General features: G+C 41.0%; 2 protein-coding genes across 2 annotated transcripts in view; one reads left to right on the top strand and one right to left on the bottom strand.

Moving 5' to 3' along the window:
- RBM10 (RNA binding motif protein 10) overlaps positions 1 to 1,469 on the bottom strand; it is a 30,904-nt gene extending 29,435 nt beyond the window's left edge. The window contains exon 1 of the mRNA XM_083357103.1: positions 1,368 to 1,469. The gene's annotated coding sequence lies outside the window, so the exon portion shown is untranslated. The remainder of the gene's footprint in view (positions 1 to 1,367) is intronic.
- A 457-nt stretch (positions 1,470 to 1,926) lies between these two features.
- NDUFB11 (NADH:ubiquinone oxidoreductase subunit B11) overlaps positions 1,927 to 14,543 on the top strand; it is a 56,882-nt gene continuing 44,265 nt past the window's right edge. Inside the window, exons 1-2 of the mRNA XM_083352788.1 lie at positions 1,927 to 1,994; positions 2,853 to 3,085. Of these exons, the coding sequence (XP_083208914.1) occupies positions 2,903 to 3,085 (183 nt within the window). The 5' untranslated portion in view covers positions 1,927 to 1,994; positions 2,853 to 2,902. The remainder of the gene's footprint in view (positions 1,995 to 2,852; positions 3,086 to 14,543) is intronic.

The following is a 14,543-nucleotide window of genomic DNA, read 5'->3' on the forward strand; positions in this document are numbered from 1 at the left end:
ATACCCAATTCCTGCAACTATTCTTCATATACCCCATATTTTATACCCTCCAGCCCTCTAATCATCTTTATTGCTCTTTTCTGCACTCTTTCCAGAATTTCAACATCTTTTTTATAATATGGTGACCAAAAGTGGATGCAATATTTTATGTGTGGTCTTATTAAGGCTTTATAAAGCAGTATTAAATGACTTGTTTCTACTCAAAAATAAACGTCAACAAATTCAACAGAAGATACTACTAAGTACGAGTGGGCTTATCATATTAAAGATAGTAATATTACCAGCAATTGGCAAACCTGGGGTTCTTTGTTATCATGCTGCATATACAGTTCTTAGTGTTTCGGACTAACTGCCTCTCTTCCATTTCCTGGCCCCTTTTAGCTCTCAATGTTTCCGCTCTGAAGTCAATGTTTTTGCAGCGTCTGCCTTTCCAATCTCCAAAGAAAACAGATTCTAGACCTCAAAAGCTTGCTCCACAATTGATGTTTGTTCTTGACCAGCCACAAAAACATGTTGCTCTTCATATTGACCCCCTCCTCTTCATAAGAGGAGGGTGTGCGTGTGTGTGTGTCAACTTATTTTCCAAAGCACCAGAGGGCAAGGCAAGAAACAACGGATGGCAACTAATCCAGAAGAGAAACAACCTGGAATTAAGGAGAAACTTCCTAACAGTGAGGATAATTAATCAGTGGAACAGCTTTTGCCTTCAGAAGTTGTGGGCGATTCATCAGGGGAGGTCTTTAAGAAGGGACTGGTCTGGAATGGTATAGAGCAGTGGTCTTCAAACTTGGCCCTTTTAGGACTTGTGGACTTCAACTCCCAGAATTCCTCAGCCAAGCACACTGGCTGAGGAATTCTGGGAGCTGAAGTCCACAAGTCCTAAAAGGATCAAGTTTGAAGACCCCTGGTATAGAGAATCTCCTGCTTGAGCAGGGGGCTGGACTAGAAGACCTCCAAGATCCCTTCCAGCTCTATTCTGACTGCTATACACATAGGACCTAAGAGGCGAGCCCAAGTCTCTCTCCATAGGAGCTTTTCGCTCCCCACCCCACCCCACCCCCAGCCCCACTACCGAGCAGGTTTCCCCTTCCTCTTTTGTGTTCGGATACAGGGGCAGAATTGGAGAGGTACTTCAGGCGCGGAAAACACAAAAGCGGCCTTTGGATCAGTTTCCGCCAGGCTCCAAAGCAAGGCGGTTTTCTTCTCGACCAGCAGCGAGGAATGATGCTTTCTCTCGGATTGCCCAGGGCCCCCGCCTGTCGCGCCTTTTGGGGGAGGGGGTGGGGGGGAGACCCAGCCTATACCGCCCCCGTCCGGGACACCAAGCCCCACAATCCTCGCCCGGCCTCTCCCGCCGCCTTACTCACCTGGCGAGCCCTTCCCAGGCTCCCGACCGCTGGAGAGACCACCGAGCCACCCGTCTCGCCTTGCAAAATGGCGGCGCTCCTCCAAGCCACCTTCCCCGCCCCCCCGCCTCCCCCCCGCCTCTTCCCAAGACTCTCTTCGTCACGGTCGTCGTCGGTGACACCGGAGCGTCCGACCGCCTCCCTCATTTCCCCTAGCGCGCAAGGAAGCCCATCACCGCGCGCCCATTGGCTCGCACTGTTGTAGCGACCGCCCCCTCCGCTTTACGATTGGTGCAAGACTCCGTCGCTCCAGCTTTTGGTTCGTCGTCGTTCGCTTTTCTCGCGCCGGCTTGCTGAGTTGGTCCTCCGAGCTGCTCGGAGAAATTTGCTTTGATTTCGTTTTGTGTTTGTTTGTTTTTTGTTGTTGTTGACAGATGCGAATATTTGTTGTTAGTTGGAGTCTAGCAAGATCGGCTCCTCGTTTGCAAAAGCCTGTGCAAAAGGAGCAGGGATACCCAACTGTGCGGAACCTACAGTAACCATCAATTTATTCATTAATTGCCTTTGCATTCACATTGACCAGTACACTAACTGCACCAGCTAGGTTTGCACAACGCATCAAAGCACACTTCAGGTCCACTACGTTCGGTAAACCTAACCGTAAATGGAAATCTTTATTAATCAATGCATCTTTCCTTTTATGATATACAATCTTCCAAAGAGGCTTAGAAGCTGATAAACTGTTTTACATTAAAATATTAAATAATATTTAGTGGTACTGGCCTTGAGGAAAGAATACACTTGGGGCAGGCGGCAAGGGAATATTTTCACCTGTCGCTTCCTAAGTTACTTTTTCCATTGTGAAGTCAGGAGGGTGTTGTACTTGGAATAATCTCCCCCTCCCCATGAATTCATGAGACGTTTTCTACATAGAATAAAAAAAAAACAGGACAGCACTATTAACGCAATAAGGAAAACTGACAAACAACTGAGCTCAAATATACCTTTTAAAATAAAGTTACGAGCAGAAACATTTTTTTTTCAGAATAAAAGGTAGCTGGAGCGATTGATCTATTGCTCACCTTACAATCCTACTAGCTTTGCAATACGAACTCCAGGCAATAGAGTAGGGACCATTTGAAGAGAAAACCCTGAGAGAGAGACTTGTTTATACTAGTTCAATACCACTAACAATCTAAGTTGTATTTGGTCGTACACCGTCACAGAGGCTTTTTCAACTTCTCTATCGGGGGTTTTTATTTAAAAGGGAAAAAAAGTCATCTCTTACAATTCCGAAATATCCATCGGACCTTCTCCACCATTACTATATAGCAGGGGTCGGCAACCTCGGCTCTTTTATGACTCGTGGACTTCAACTCCCAGAATTCCTGAGCTCAGGAATTCTGGGAGTTGAAGTCCACGAGTCATAAAAGAGCCGAGGTTGCCGACCCCTGCTATATACAGACTACAAAAAAAAAGCGTGAAACTTTTGCTTCCCCTTCCCAGCACAACTTCCGGAGGAACTGGTTCCGCTTCCGGTTAGATTGTTGTTGACCATGGCGGCGTTGCGGAGGCTGCTGGGCTCGCAGAGGTTGCTGGGGTTACCGGTTCGTGCGGTCTCCTCCGGCCAAACAACGAATGCCACGGTTTCTACCCGGATCCCGCCGGCCTCTCGCTTTCCGGACGTGGTTGAGTGGCACCCAGTGGAGAAGAAAGACGAGAAGAGCGCTTTCATCAAGGTGAGAACTGTCAAGAGGAGAGAGCTAAAGAGGCAGGGGATCATAGGGGCAAGCTGAGTAGGAGTTTTGTTCCATTCCTGTTAAAAAGCAGGTGCGGTATATTTGGAAAGGTGCTTCACGTTCTCTAAGAACATATCTTTCTGCGATATTTATTTTTTATTTATTTTTATTTTAATCCCATTTATATCCCGCCCTTCTCCGAAGACTCAGGGCGGCTTACAATCTAAGAAGCACAAATCAATGTGCTTAGCAATAGCCTTCATTCTATGTATATGCCTGCTTATTAGGGCTTTCGGGGGGCCCCCAAGCGGCATTATTACAAAGTCAGCTTATTGCCCCAACAATCTGGGTCCTCATTTTACCTACCTGGGAAGGATGGAAGGCTGAGTCAACCTTGAGCCTGGTGGGACGCGAACCTGCACTAATTGCAGGCAGCTGGTGTTACTTAAGGAGGCATTAGCCCACTGCTCCACTATGGTATGCCCTCTGGATAGATCGGGCTACAATTTGTAGGATTCACAGCCAGAGACTTGTGCTCACGGAAAGTTTGGACCACGATCTTGCCAGCACGTCTGGAGATTTCTGAAATGTAGTTGTCTGTCCTGGAATTATGAGTATTTCATGGTCCCAGTTTGTAGCTGCAAAATAATACCTTTCATGCTAACCCAAGGATGCAGCTACAGCTAGTCCTCGACTTACAACGGTTCATTTAGTGTCTCTTCAAAGTTACAGCGGCACTAAAAAAAAGTGAGTTATGACCACTTTTCACACTTAGGACCATTGCAGCATCCCCATAGTCATATGATTTACATTCGGATGCTTGATAACTGACTTACACTTATGATGGCTGCAGTGTCCTGGGGTCAAGTGAACCCCTTTTGAGATTTTATGACAAGCAAACTGAATGGGGAAAACCAGATTCATTTAACAACCATATTACTAATTTAAGAACTGCAGTCATTCATTTAACAAATGTGGCAAAACTCACTTAACAAATTTCTCACTTGGCAACTTAAATTTTGGGCTCAACTGTAACTGTAAGTTGAGGATTACCTATTCTGGAATAAGTATAGGGTAATAAGAGTGGAGGATTCTGCCCAAGAGTGCATCATTTATGCTTCTTTCACTCAGGATTTGTGCTGCATGGAGAGATGAGAAAACTAGCGTTGTGTAAGTTTTCTTCACTCTGCTTAGTGAAAATGTTAGTATGTCCAATTTCAGCTTTTCAGAGTCCTGAATTACTAATATGCTCACTAGAGAGAGAGTCATTGAGTTTAGGCTATAGTTTTGAAACAGTCCTTTCTTTTTTCTTTCTATTTTAGAGTCATAGAATTATCATTGGAAAGAATCTTGAATCTTGAAAATCATCTCCAAACCATACTCAGTGCAGTATACAACCTCAACATCAGTGGGAGATAGAAGGCTCTTGATTTTTACAAATATTAAGCAGATTGCTGTCACAACATAACAGAATGAATGAAGACAAATGAGTCTGATTTTTCACTCTAGTGTGTTGTTTAAATTGAAGCCTAAGATAGCACTGCAATATCTAATATCCACTTGCTGATTAGCCTTATGCCATGCTTTAACCGCTACATTAAACTGGGTCTCATAAATGCTGTAGCTGGTTGCAATTAATATAATAAGGCAAGAGAGAATTAAAATGAAGTACAAACAAAAATTCAGTTATGTGTAATAAACAATGGTTTGTGTAACTATACACTTTCCATAACATACTAAATTATCTGTTAAAGATAGACATGAGGTTTGTGAGCATTATATAAACATCTATTCATTAATCAGTTGATTAACATAATCATAATCTTAATATGCAATTTAGTGATTGACTTCTCATTTTACACTAATTCTAATAGTTTGTTTAAAGTAACATGTTGTATGAGTGTAGATAATTATACTTTATTCAAAATTTTTGTCATGAAACAAGCCATGGCATAGTGTGAACCTATCTATATGATTCTCTACTCAGAAATAAAACTTAATTAGTTGAATGTGGCAGATATTGGGAGCAGCCCAGAGTTGGTTGGAAGATGGGCAGCTATATAAATGTTTTAAAATCGATCAAAACTGAATAGCAGATGTTTTTACATGAATAAAATGTAAACTGTTCTTTATATATATTTTTCTTTTCTCCCAAATCGAGCCACAACTTCAAAAAGTATAACTTTTTATTAAAAGAGTGATTTTACCAAGTTTGTAAAATTTATTAAAATCAGCTGTTTTAAAGAAATTAAGAATTGCATTTTATATCTGTATGGATACCTTTTATCTGGTTACAATTAATCAATTGTATGTTTTCAAATGAAAAATTCCAAAAGGAGTTCACACAATAAAATACGAAGCAGGGAATTGTGAGCGATCCAACTTTTGGGTGGTTGTTATAAAGCCAACGACTATCATTGCTAGATTTTTTTCTTCTGGCTGGATCAATATGTATATTCCAAATCAGAACACCCACTCCACTCTTAAGTAATTATTAAGGTAATCTTCTCCAACCCCTTTTGTGGGAGAGAGAAAAAAAGAAATATTCAGCCCTATTAAAATTAAGTGGATAATACATCATCATCATCATCGTTTTAGCCATTGTCTATCCACTGCAGGATGAAGACCTCTCCTGCATATTTCCAACCCATACAGTCCTGAGCTTTCTTTTGCCAAATGGGCCTGCTGATGTTGCTGATCCATCTTGTTTTAGCTCTCTTTTGTGGATGCTTTTTATCAAGTGGGATCCATTCTATGATTGCCTTGGTCCACCTGCCATCAGTTCTTGCTAGGTGACCAGCCCGTTTCCATTTCGATTCTTTTGCTCTCTTGATGATATCGTATATTTTTGTTTGTTTTCTAATCCATGTGCAGAACTTTCTATCTTGTCTTGTAATGCCAAGCATGTATCTTTCCCATGGCTATTTATGCCACTCGTAGTTTTTATATCGATTGTGAGTTAGTGTCCGTGTTTCACCGGCATATGTTAGAGCAGGTAGCACACACACTGATCAAAAACTTTTCAGGCACAGCAGGGGGAGGTTGTTCTTGAAAATTATGCTTAGCTTGCCGAATGCCTCCCAACCACATATAACACACTGTTCCATTTCCTTTATCCTATCACCTTCCTCTGAGATCCTTTGGCCAGGGTATATGTGGTGTAGTACTATATCTAGTAGTACTACTAGATGTAGATCTAGTTCTTCTCCAGATGTATTTTTTTTCTTTCTTTGGTGAATTTATTAAACATAATCTGGCTCTTTTTCAGGTTTATTTTTAAGCCAAACGGTTCTGCCTTTGTGCAGCTCTTATATGTCCCTTTGTAGCTCTTCTGAGTCTTGTGAGAAGAAAACAACATCATCTGCAAATCTGAAATGATTTAAATAATGGTTATTTACTGATTAGTGATTAGATTAACCCATTATGTTAAGAAGTAATTTGCTTTTGTCACCATTTGTTGAAAAAAAGCCACAGTGGTTTAATGTGATGCCAGTATGAGTTTCTTTTACTGTTCTGTAACATCGAATGTCTGTGCTGATTTTGGTTGTTCTTTGTAGTGGACAACTGAGCCTCTGTACAGAGAAGCACCAGGACTTTTTTTTTCCTTGCAGAAAAGAGAAACGAGGAATGTGGAAGCTTTACTGTCTACTCGGGTGTGGAGTTCTGACACTGGTCACCAAGTTGTTGTGGTAGAACAGGGGTCTTCAAACTTGGCCCTTTTATGACTTGTGGACTTCAACTCCCAGAATTCCTCAGCCAGGCATGCTGGCTGAGGAATTCTGGGAGTTGAAGTCCACAAGTCATAAAACGGCCAAGTTTGAAGACCCTTGTGGTGGAATCTTCCCTTTCAATTTTGTTCCCCTGTGGGAAAGAATTTTTAGGCTTTAACCTCAACAAGAGCTTTTCTTTCTTTGAGTGGGAAGAAAAGGATAGGAGATTTGCTTTCTGCCTTGCAGCCAGGGCCAGAAAGACTTCTGCAGTCTTTCTCCGTGCACTTGGAAGGCCCTGGGGTTAGATTTCAAAAAGATTCACAGAAAAATTAAAAATTTGGTCTTGCCCTTAGCACATTGACTTGATGTGTTTTGCTTGGGGATTTTTAAAGCTTTAAAGTTCTGTGTAGGTTTACTAACAGCAATTAATGAATTTTATACTATAATCACTGTTAATATATTATGTGTGTCAGCTTATGCTTTCTGATCAGCGGAGATTAGATTTTTCCTAGTGGAATCAATATCTTCCCATGGGACTATAACATTACTGGGAGTGACTTACTAAAAGAGAGTAATGGAAAACTATTGTGATGAGGAAAACTGTACTTTTTGGGGGGCTACTTTATTTTAGGGATGAAATATATTCCTGGATATTTGTAGTGATGGGAGTAGCTATTTTTATTCATCCAGTGTTTGTGTGGTTTGATATTGTTCTTTTAGTTGATACTTTGCCCTTTATATTTGAGTTTTAAAGCACTGTTTTCTAATGCCATAATAATTTATTGTTAAAAGTGGTTGTGTATGCCATCCCTTTATGAAGGAATATCAATCTGCATTCTCTCAAAACGGTACCGTTTCTTGTACAAGGCTGCCAGTACTAATTTTACTTAATTCAGCCTTATGCTAAAGATAGGGGGGAAAACCTCATTTAAAAATAAAGGCAAGAGTTACTGGACTAGAAAAGAGTAGTGTTTTTTTCCTTTCAAAAAGGGAAGAGAAGCAGAGGATCTTTGCTTCTGGGAGGTTTTATTTCTGTAGAAATAAATAACAGTTTTTAGCCAGGAATTTGTGTGAGGTTATGGATTTAGGGTTCTCTCTGGTGCAAGTCTCATTGTCTCACGTTCATAGTTCCTGAACTTAGAATATTGTGGTTTATATCGTTCTTGAATCAGTACCGTGATTTCTCTTTTTTTTGGTTTCCTTATGATCTGTGATTTCATTTGGAATCCCAACACGTTTTTCTTTGGTTACTGTGGTAGGAATCACCCCATTTGTAGCAGATCAATGCTATCTTATGGTCTGACTGAAACATTTCATTCCTTTTGTATTTTTCTTGTTTAATATTGAATACAGATTTCAGTATCCTTTGAATCTCGAGGTTATAGCTCCAAGAGTAAAGGAACTAGGAACTTTTTAAAGGGCTAAGTGGATACTGTACGCTTAAAAGGGTGCTATTAAAAATAACCTTCAGATGTCATTGGGAAGTCTGCTTTCCAACGGCTAACACTCTTATATAACTTGTTACTACAGTCATATTCTTTTGTAGTCCTTGGCCATTTCAGAGATGAGTGTTCTTGAGCCAGTATTTGTTTCCAGTTTTGTAAACTTTTAGGATAATAAATATTCATTGTTAGAGGAGAACCTCTATGGTTCACGGTTGAACTGTGGACTCCTTGGTGCTCATGTTTTCCTGCAGACGTTTCATTACCAAACTAGGTAACATGATCAGTGCCAGAAGGAAGTGGCGTTTCCTCTCTGTTTATATACAGATAGTCCTTGACTTACGACCACAGTTGAGCCCAACATTTCTGTGGCTGAATAAGACGGTTGGGTGAGTTTTGCCCCACCTCGCTATCTTTCTTGCCACAGTTGTTAAGTGAATCACTGCAGTTGTTAAGTTAGTAACACTGTTGTTAAGTGAATCTGGCTTCCCCGATGACTTTGTCAGAAAGTCACAAGAGGGGATAACATGACCCCCGGGACACCGCAACCTTCGTAGGTATGAGCCAGTTGCCAAACGTCTGAATTTTGGCTGTGTGACCGTGGGGGCTGCTGCAATGGTGCTAAGTGTGAAAAATGGCCATAAGTCACTTTTTTCAGTGCCATTGTGATTTTGAATGGTCACTAAATGAATGTCCTGTCGTAGTTGGTGTCCTGTCGTAGTTGGTGACATATTGTTTTTTCCCCCTTTATAGTTCCTTGATTAGGCCAATTGATTAAGCAACAGCCTAACCTTGAATCACCTTGATTATTAAACAAACAAATGCCAACCCTGGTATCCAGCAGATCAAAAACCTACCAAGGGGAAAACAAAACATCCATCCTGGATTTATTGCCCTGCAATAAACAGAAGATTTTCCTGCTTGCCAGTCTTAGTAAGAGTTTGCAGGCTTCTTTATAGGGTTGAGTCTCTTTGGACTTGAAGACCAACTGGAACTCTTGGCTTCTCAGCTACATCCATTGATCTTGGAATAGCAGTTACATCTGGCCACATGGTGGTGCTGTGACTCCATATATGCCATTAGAACTAGGGTTTGGTTTGGTTTTTTTAATTGCTATATGTGCTATTGTTGATCCTGCCGGCTATGTAGCTTTGGTGCCTCAAGGAGATTTTAAGAAGCAGGGGAAGAGAGCAAGCAGTTCACGTTTACCTTTACCTTTATTGACATGTTCAATTCAGAGTCATTTCACTGTCTGGTTAAGTGAGACAAGAGCTAAAAGGGTATCATAATATCCATTGTCTTTAGAGAGAATTGTAGCTTTTGCTACTAGATGGGAAAATGTATTATTGGAGGAGTGGGATGTTGCTTAGTTCAGAGGTCCCCAGCCTTTGGGGCACCAAGGACTGGTTCCATGGAGAGAGGTTTTTCCTGCGGATCGGAGGGTGCGTGGTTTTGTGTGCTGCCTGCATCTCGTAGATGGGGTTTTGCTAGTTTGTGTGGCCCAGTTGCTGGCATGCCGCGGCCCGGTACTGGTCCATGGATCAGGGGTTGAGGACCCCTGGCTTAGTTCTTTCTTATCCATATTTTTTCCCCGCCATTCCTATAACTTCAGCATCTTCTCCCAGTTTCAGTTAAGTCAAATATTTTTCCTTGTTCCTGTTTCTTTAATTTCTCTCTCTCTCTCTCTCTCTCTCTCTCTCTCTCTCTCTCTCTCTCTCTCTCTCTCTGATATGGATTATTGTCTGAGTGCTGGTAAAAGGAAACTTTACAGGAAAGCATGATGGCTTACTTAGAGTAGGTGCTAGAGAGCCAATGAATACAGATTGTTACCTATTCAGGCATTTTAGTGGAATTTTCTCCTAGTTTCTGTACTGAGAAGCTATGTCAACATTTGCAAAGAGCACATCTCTACTTGACAAGATGCAGGAAAATGAAAACCTCAAATGCATTAAAGATTTTGATGTCTAGCTGAGAGTGATGTTGAAAAATCCATGTTTTGTCTCTTGAATGAACAGCTAAATATATATGGTTTTCTCATTTGATTTAGGGAGCTAGAAACCATCTGCATTTATTTCTTGATTTGCATGGCCCAAAGCTACCGAGTATACAATAACAGGGGTGGTAGAATTTAAGATTATGCTAGGGATCTTGGAATGTTCTTTGACTAGCAGTTATTTTTCTGTATCCCACATCTTGCAAGCATCCATATATATATTTTTAATCAGTACTGGTATCTCTAGGATACTGATACTCCTTTTCATGAGCTGAATTTTCCATTCAGTTGGAGCTGAATTTCAAACTGGCTACTGATGAAGTACAGATTCAGCAGCAGTTTACTATAAAATAAGTGAAGTTATTTGCATTAGCCAATACACACTACTCACAGCTGCACAATTTTCTATTTATCATTCTATATTTTTTATTTTTTTTATTTGTTTTATAATAAATAAATAAAATAAAAAATATATTTAACCAAATATCATTTCTACCATTTATAGAAAGGTAGGATTAAGCGCATTGGTAGGTTTTTTCCATTACCCAATGCTATGAATGTTTCTGTTGAGTACTATATAATAGCCTACTGTGAACACAAAATTGCGTTATGTAATTTCTCAAACAGTACATCTGGAAGTGTTTTTCTGATTTTTGCCTTTGTGGGAATATGTAAATTCAGCTGTAGTGATTTATAAACTATAGCACTTAGTTTAATGCGTTTCTAACTATTGAGAAGCCTTAGAGAATAAACATATCCTTTCCTACATCTGAAAACAATAATAAAGCAGGCATCAGACATATTTGCTAAGAAAGGCATTCTGTAAATAGAAGGTCAGAAATGAAAAGGAAGACTGTCATTTGAATTAACATCCCTACAATTTAGTCAGATGTTTCCTCCACGAAATATTGACACTGTTATGTGCAGAAAGGTGGAAAGATTTGACTTGACCCACAATGGAGGAATGGATAGTGCAGATGGTAGAACCTCGTGAAATATCCAACTTGGCTGCTTTATTTAGAGAAAAGGCATTGTGTAAATTTCATGATTGGAAATCGCTCATTGATTTTTTTTTGTGGGAAACAAAAGTCACAATATATGGTTTTGAGGATTAGATTAAAAATAATAAATTATGGAGAAAATGTAAATGCTGTATTTATCTGTTTAAATCTGCTGGCCGCTCATCACACCGCAAGTCAACTCTATAACCATAAAGGGGTTGTTTCATATTTTTACTTATAACGGCTGCTAGAGAAAATTGGAAGTCACTTCTTTACAGGTCTTTCTCTTTTCTTTTTTTTTCTTTGATTGCTGCACCTTTGTCTTTGCTCTTCGGGGGGGGGGTTTCTTTCATTTTTTCTTCCCCCCCATTTTAAATATTCTGATTCGTTTTTATTCTGCTTTTAAAATTTTATTTAAAAAGTTTCTTCCACAAGTTTCTTCCCCTTCTCTGTTATTCTTCTTTCTGAATAGCTTTTTGATTTCCTTTCTTAGTGGCTTTATTGTCATGATAACTACAGACCTTCCTATACCCTAGCGCTGAAGTTGATGTCTAGTAAGTAGGTGAAGTTGCAATGTATGGCAGTGAAAGTTGGACCATAAGAAAGGCTGAGCACCAAAGAACTGAGGCCTTTGAACTATGGTGCTGGAGAAGACTCCTCCGAGTCCCTTGGACTGCAAGGCAATCAAACCGGTCAGTCCTAGAGGAGATCAGCCCTGACTGCTCTTTAGAAGGTCAGATCCTGAAGTTGAAACTCAAATACTTTGGCCACCTAATGAGAAGGAAGGACTCACTGGAGAAGAGCCTAATGCTGGGAAAGATCGAGGGCAATAGAAGAAGAGGACGACAGAGAAAGAGGTGGCTGGATGGAGTTACTGAAGCAGTAGGTGTGAGCTTCAATGGACTCCAGAAGATGGTAGAGGACAGGAAGGCCTGGGGGAACGTTGTCCATAGGGTCGCAATGGGTCGGACACGACTTCACAGCTAACAAGTAGGTGAAGAGCATTTTCTCTTCCAAAGTTATGCAGTCAAGAATTCTCACATGTGCTTCTGAGACCCTCTGTTTCCATCATTATGGTGATAGTGAAGCCATTATGATGCTGTGCTGTGCTGAGTTTAAGGGGCAACGTCCTTGAAAATTAGGTTACTGCCACCAGAATAATCTATGAATTTGACCAAAGATGGGATGAAATTAGGGCCTTCCTATAGAGGGATGACAAATAATATCTTTACACATAGATTTTCTTTTCCTGCTATTTCTCATAATACCTCAGAGGTAATACTATTTCTGATGATGGCGGAGCTTTAGGAAATTTCTAGAGAAATAACATGACTTTTGAGTTCTTCAGAGAAACCTCATCTTTGTGCTGTTCTTGATTGAATTTGTTGTCAAGGTAATAATCACGATCCTTTAACACCATCAATAAAGGTAAAGGTAAAGGTTCCCCCGCACATGCGTGCTAGTCGTTTCCGACTCTAGGGGCCGGTGCTCATCTCCGTTTCAAAGCCGAAGAGCCAGCGCTTGTCCGAGGACGTCTCCGTGGTCATGTGGCCGACATGACTAGACGCCAAAGGCGCACGGAACGCTGTTACCTTCCCACCATAGTGGTCCCTATTTTTCTACTTGCATTTTTACGTGCTTTCGAACTGCTAGGTTGGCAGAAGCTGGGATGAGTAGAGACTGACAAATAATTTTAAGTTATGCAAATTATGCTGAAAAGGGGAGTTTTTCTGTGTGGGCTGAAATGTTGGTGTAGTTCTGTCATTGACTGCCCCCCATTAACAAATGGGCTGTTGTATCATGTATTCATACCACTCCTGAGCAGCCATCAGGGGCTGCTCTGTTCTTATCATAATAAACAAATGCTGGGTTTGTTAAAGATCACGCAGAACATTAAGTGATCATGTATTTTGTTTGATTTTGACTTGTTGCTCAAATGTAGCTAATTGTAGCTTTTGCAGTAAGTAAAAGTAATAGAAACAATGACTGCAGTCAAGCAAGAAAGAATGAGGATGAAAGGGGGGGGGGGAAAGGCTCAATTGCCATTATAGTTTCAGGAAAGAGTGGAAAGTAAATTGCAGGAAAAGAAGATTATTTGTAATTGAGTTCCGAAATCCCATCTGCCCCCAATTCTTTTGGGAACAAAGTTTTCAAGATTAATTGAAACTGTACAGTGCTATCATTGTGTCCTCTGCTTCATTTATAATTACACTTCCTTTCCCATCCTTCATCCCTCAAATCTGGCACATACCAACTGCATCTTGACACCTTTGATCTAGTTTCCTTTTTCAGATCTCATTTCTAATCCTTGCATGGTATTATGTGGGTCAGAGGAAACACAGCAATGCAGGTTATAAGATTTAGTGAATACACAAGGGAAATTTTTACTGTAGCCGGAATTTGCAGCTTCTTGTTTGTCAGAAATGTGTGGCAGCTGTATTGGGATAGAGAATTATCCTTATCTTAAAATGTTCACAGAGGTTCTGCACTTGCTATGCTTGCTGAAATGGGGACACTGATTTTCTCTACAAGCCCTTTTTTAATGCTTTCCTACTTGGCCTATGGCTGTGGCTGGGATGATGAGAATCCCAGTTCCTGGCGTTAAGGAGCAGCCGTGGCTTTGCAGCTTATGGCAATTCTTGGTGCTCTGATGGATTGGGTTCAGAGCCAGCATATCTACTGGATGGACAGCTGGGATCCAGGCTTCTTGGAAGCATTGAACAGCTGGCTGATTGCTTCCTTTCCGGAGAGGCATTCCTAATGGAGCATCTGCCTACCACACCTGTACTGCTTTTCCCTAGTGGACACCGAAAGCAGCAGTATCCCTTTACTCTTCTTCTAGCTCAGGCATGTCAAACTCGCGACGTCATGTGACGTCGCGTGACATATCACAACTTTTTCCCCATTGCTGGCAATGAGATGGGCGCGGTTTCGGTGTGATGCATCTGGCCTGCGGGCCGGCAGTTTGACATACCTGTTCTAGCCGTTCCATTTGAGTTCCACTGAAAGAAAGAGCTGGGTCAGATCCAGTTTAAAATTTTGCAGCTAAGAGGACAAAATAAAAATGGTGCTGTTCTCCCACCGATCAAAACACAGGAACACCTGTTGTTGCACAGCTTTCATTCGGTCCCATAGTATTTGCACAGGAGAACGGTGGAAACATGAGCTATGAATGGTGAAAATGTCATCCCCTAACTCTGACCGCAAGGAGCGATGTCCTTAGAGGTGCTTAACTGAGTGATTGCTTCTTGTTGAATGAACAAGGACTGTTGGAGCAGCACGCTCCAGGGAACGGCCTCACTAAGTGAGACA

Source organism: Vipera ursinii, assembly GCF_947247035.1.
Source record: "Vipera ursinii genome assembly, chromosome: 2".
Taxonomy (NCBI): Eukaryota; Metazoa; Chordata; class Lepidosauria; order Squamata; family Viperidae; genus Vipera; species Vipera ursinii.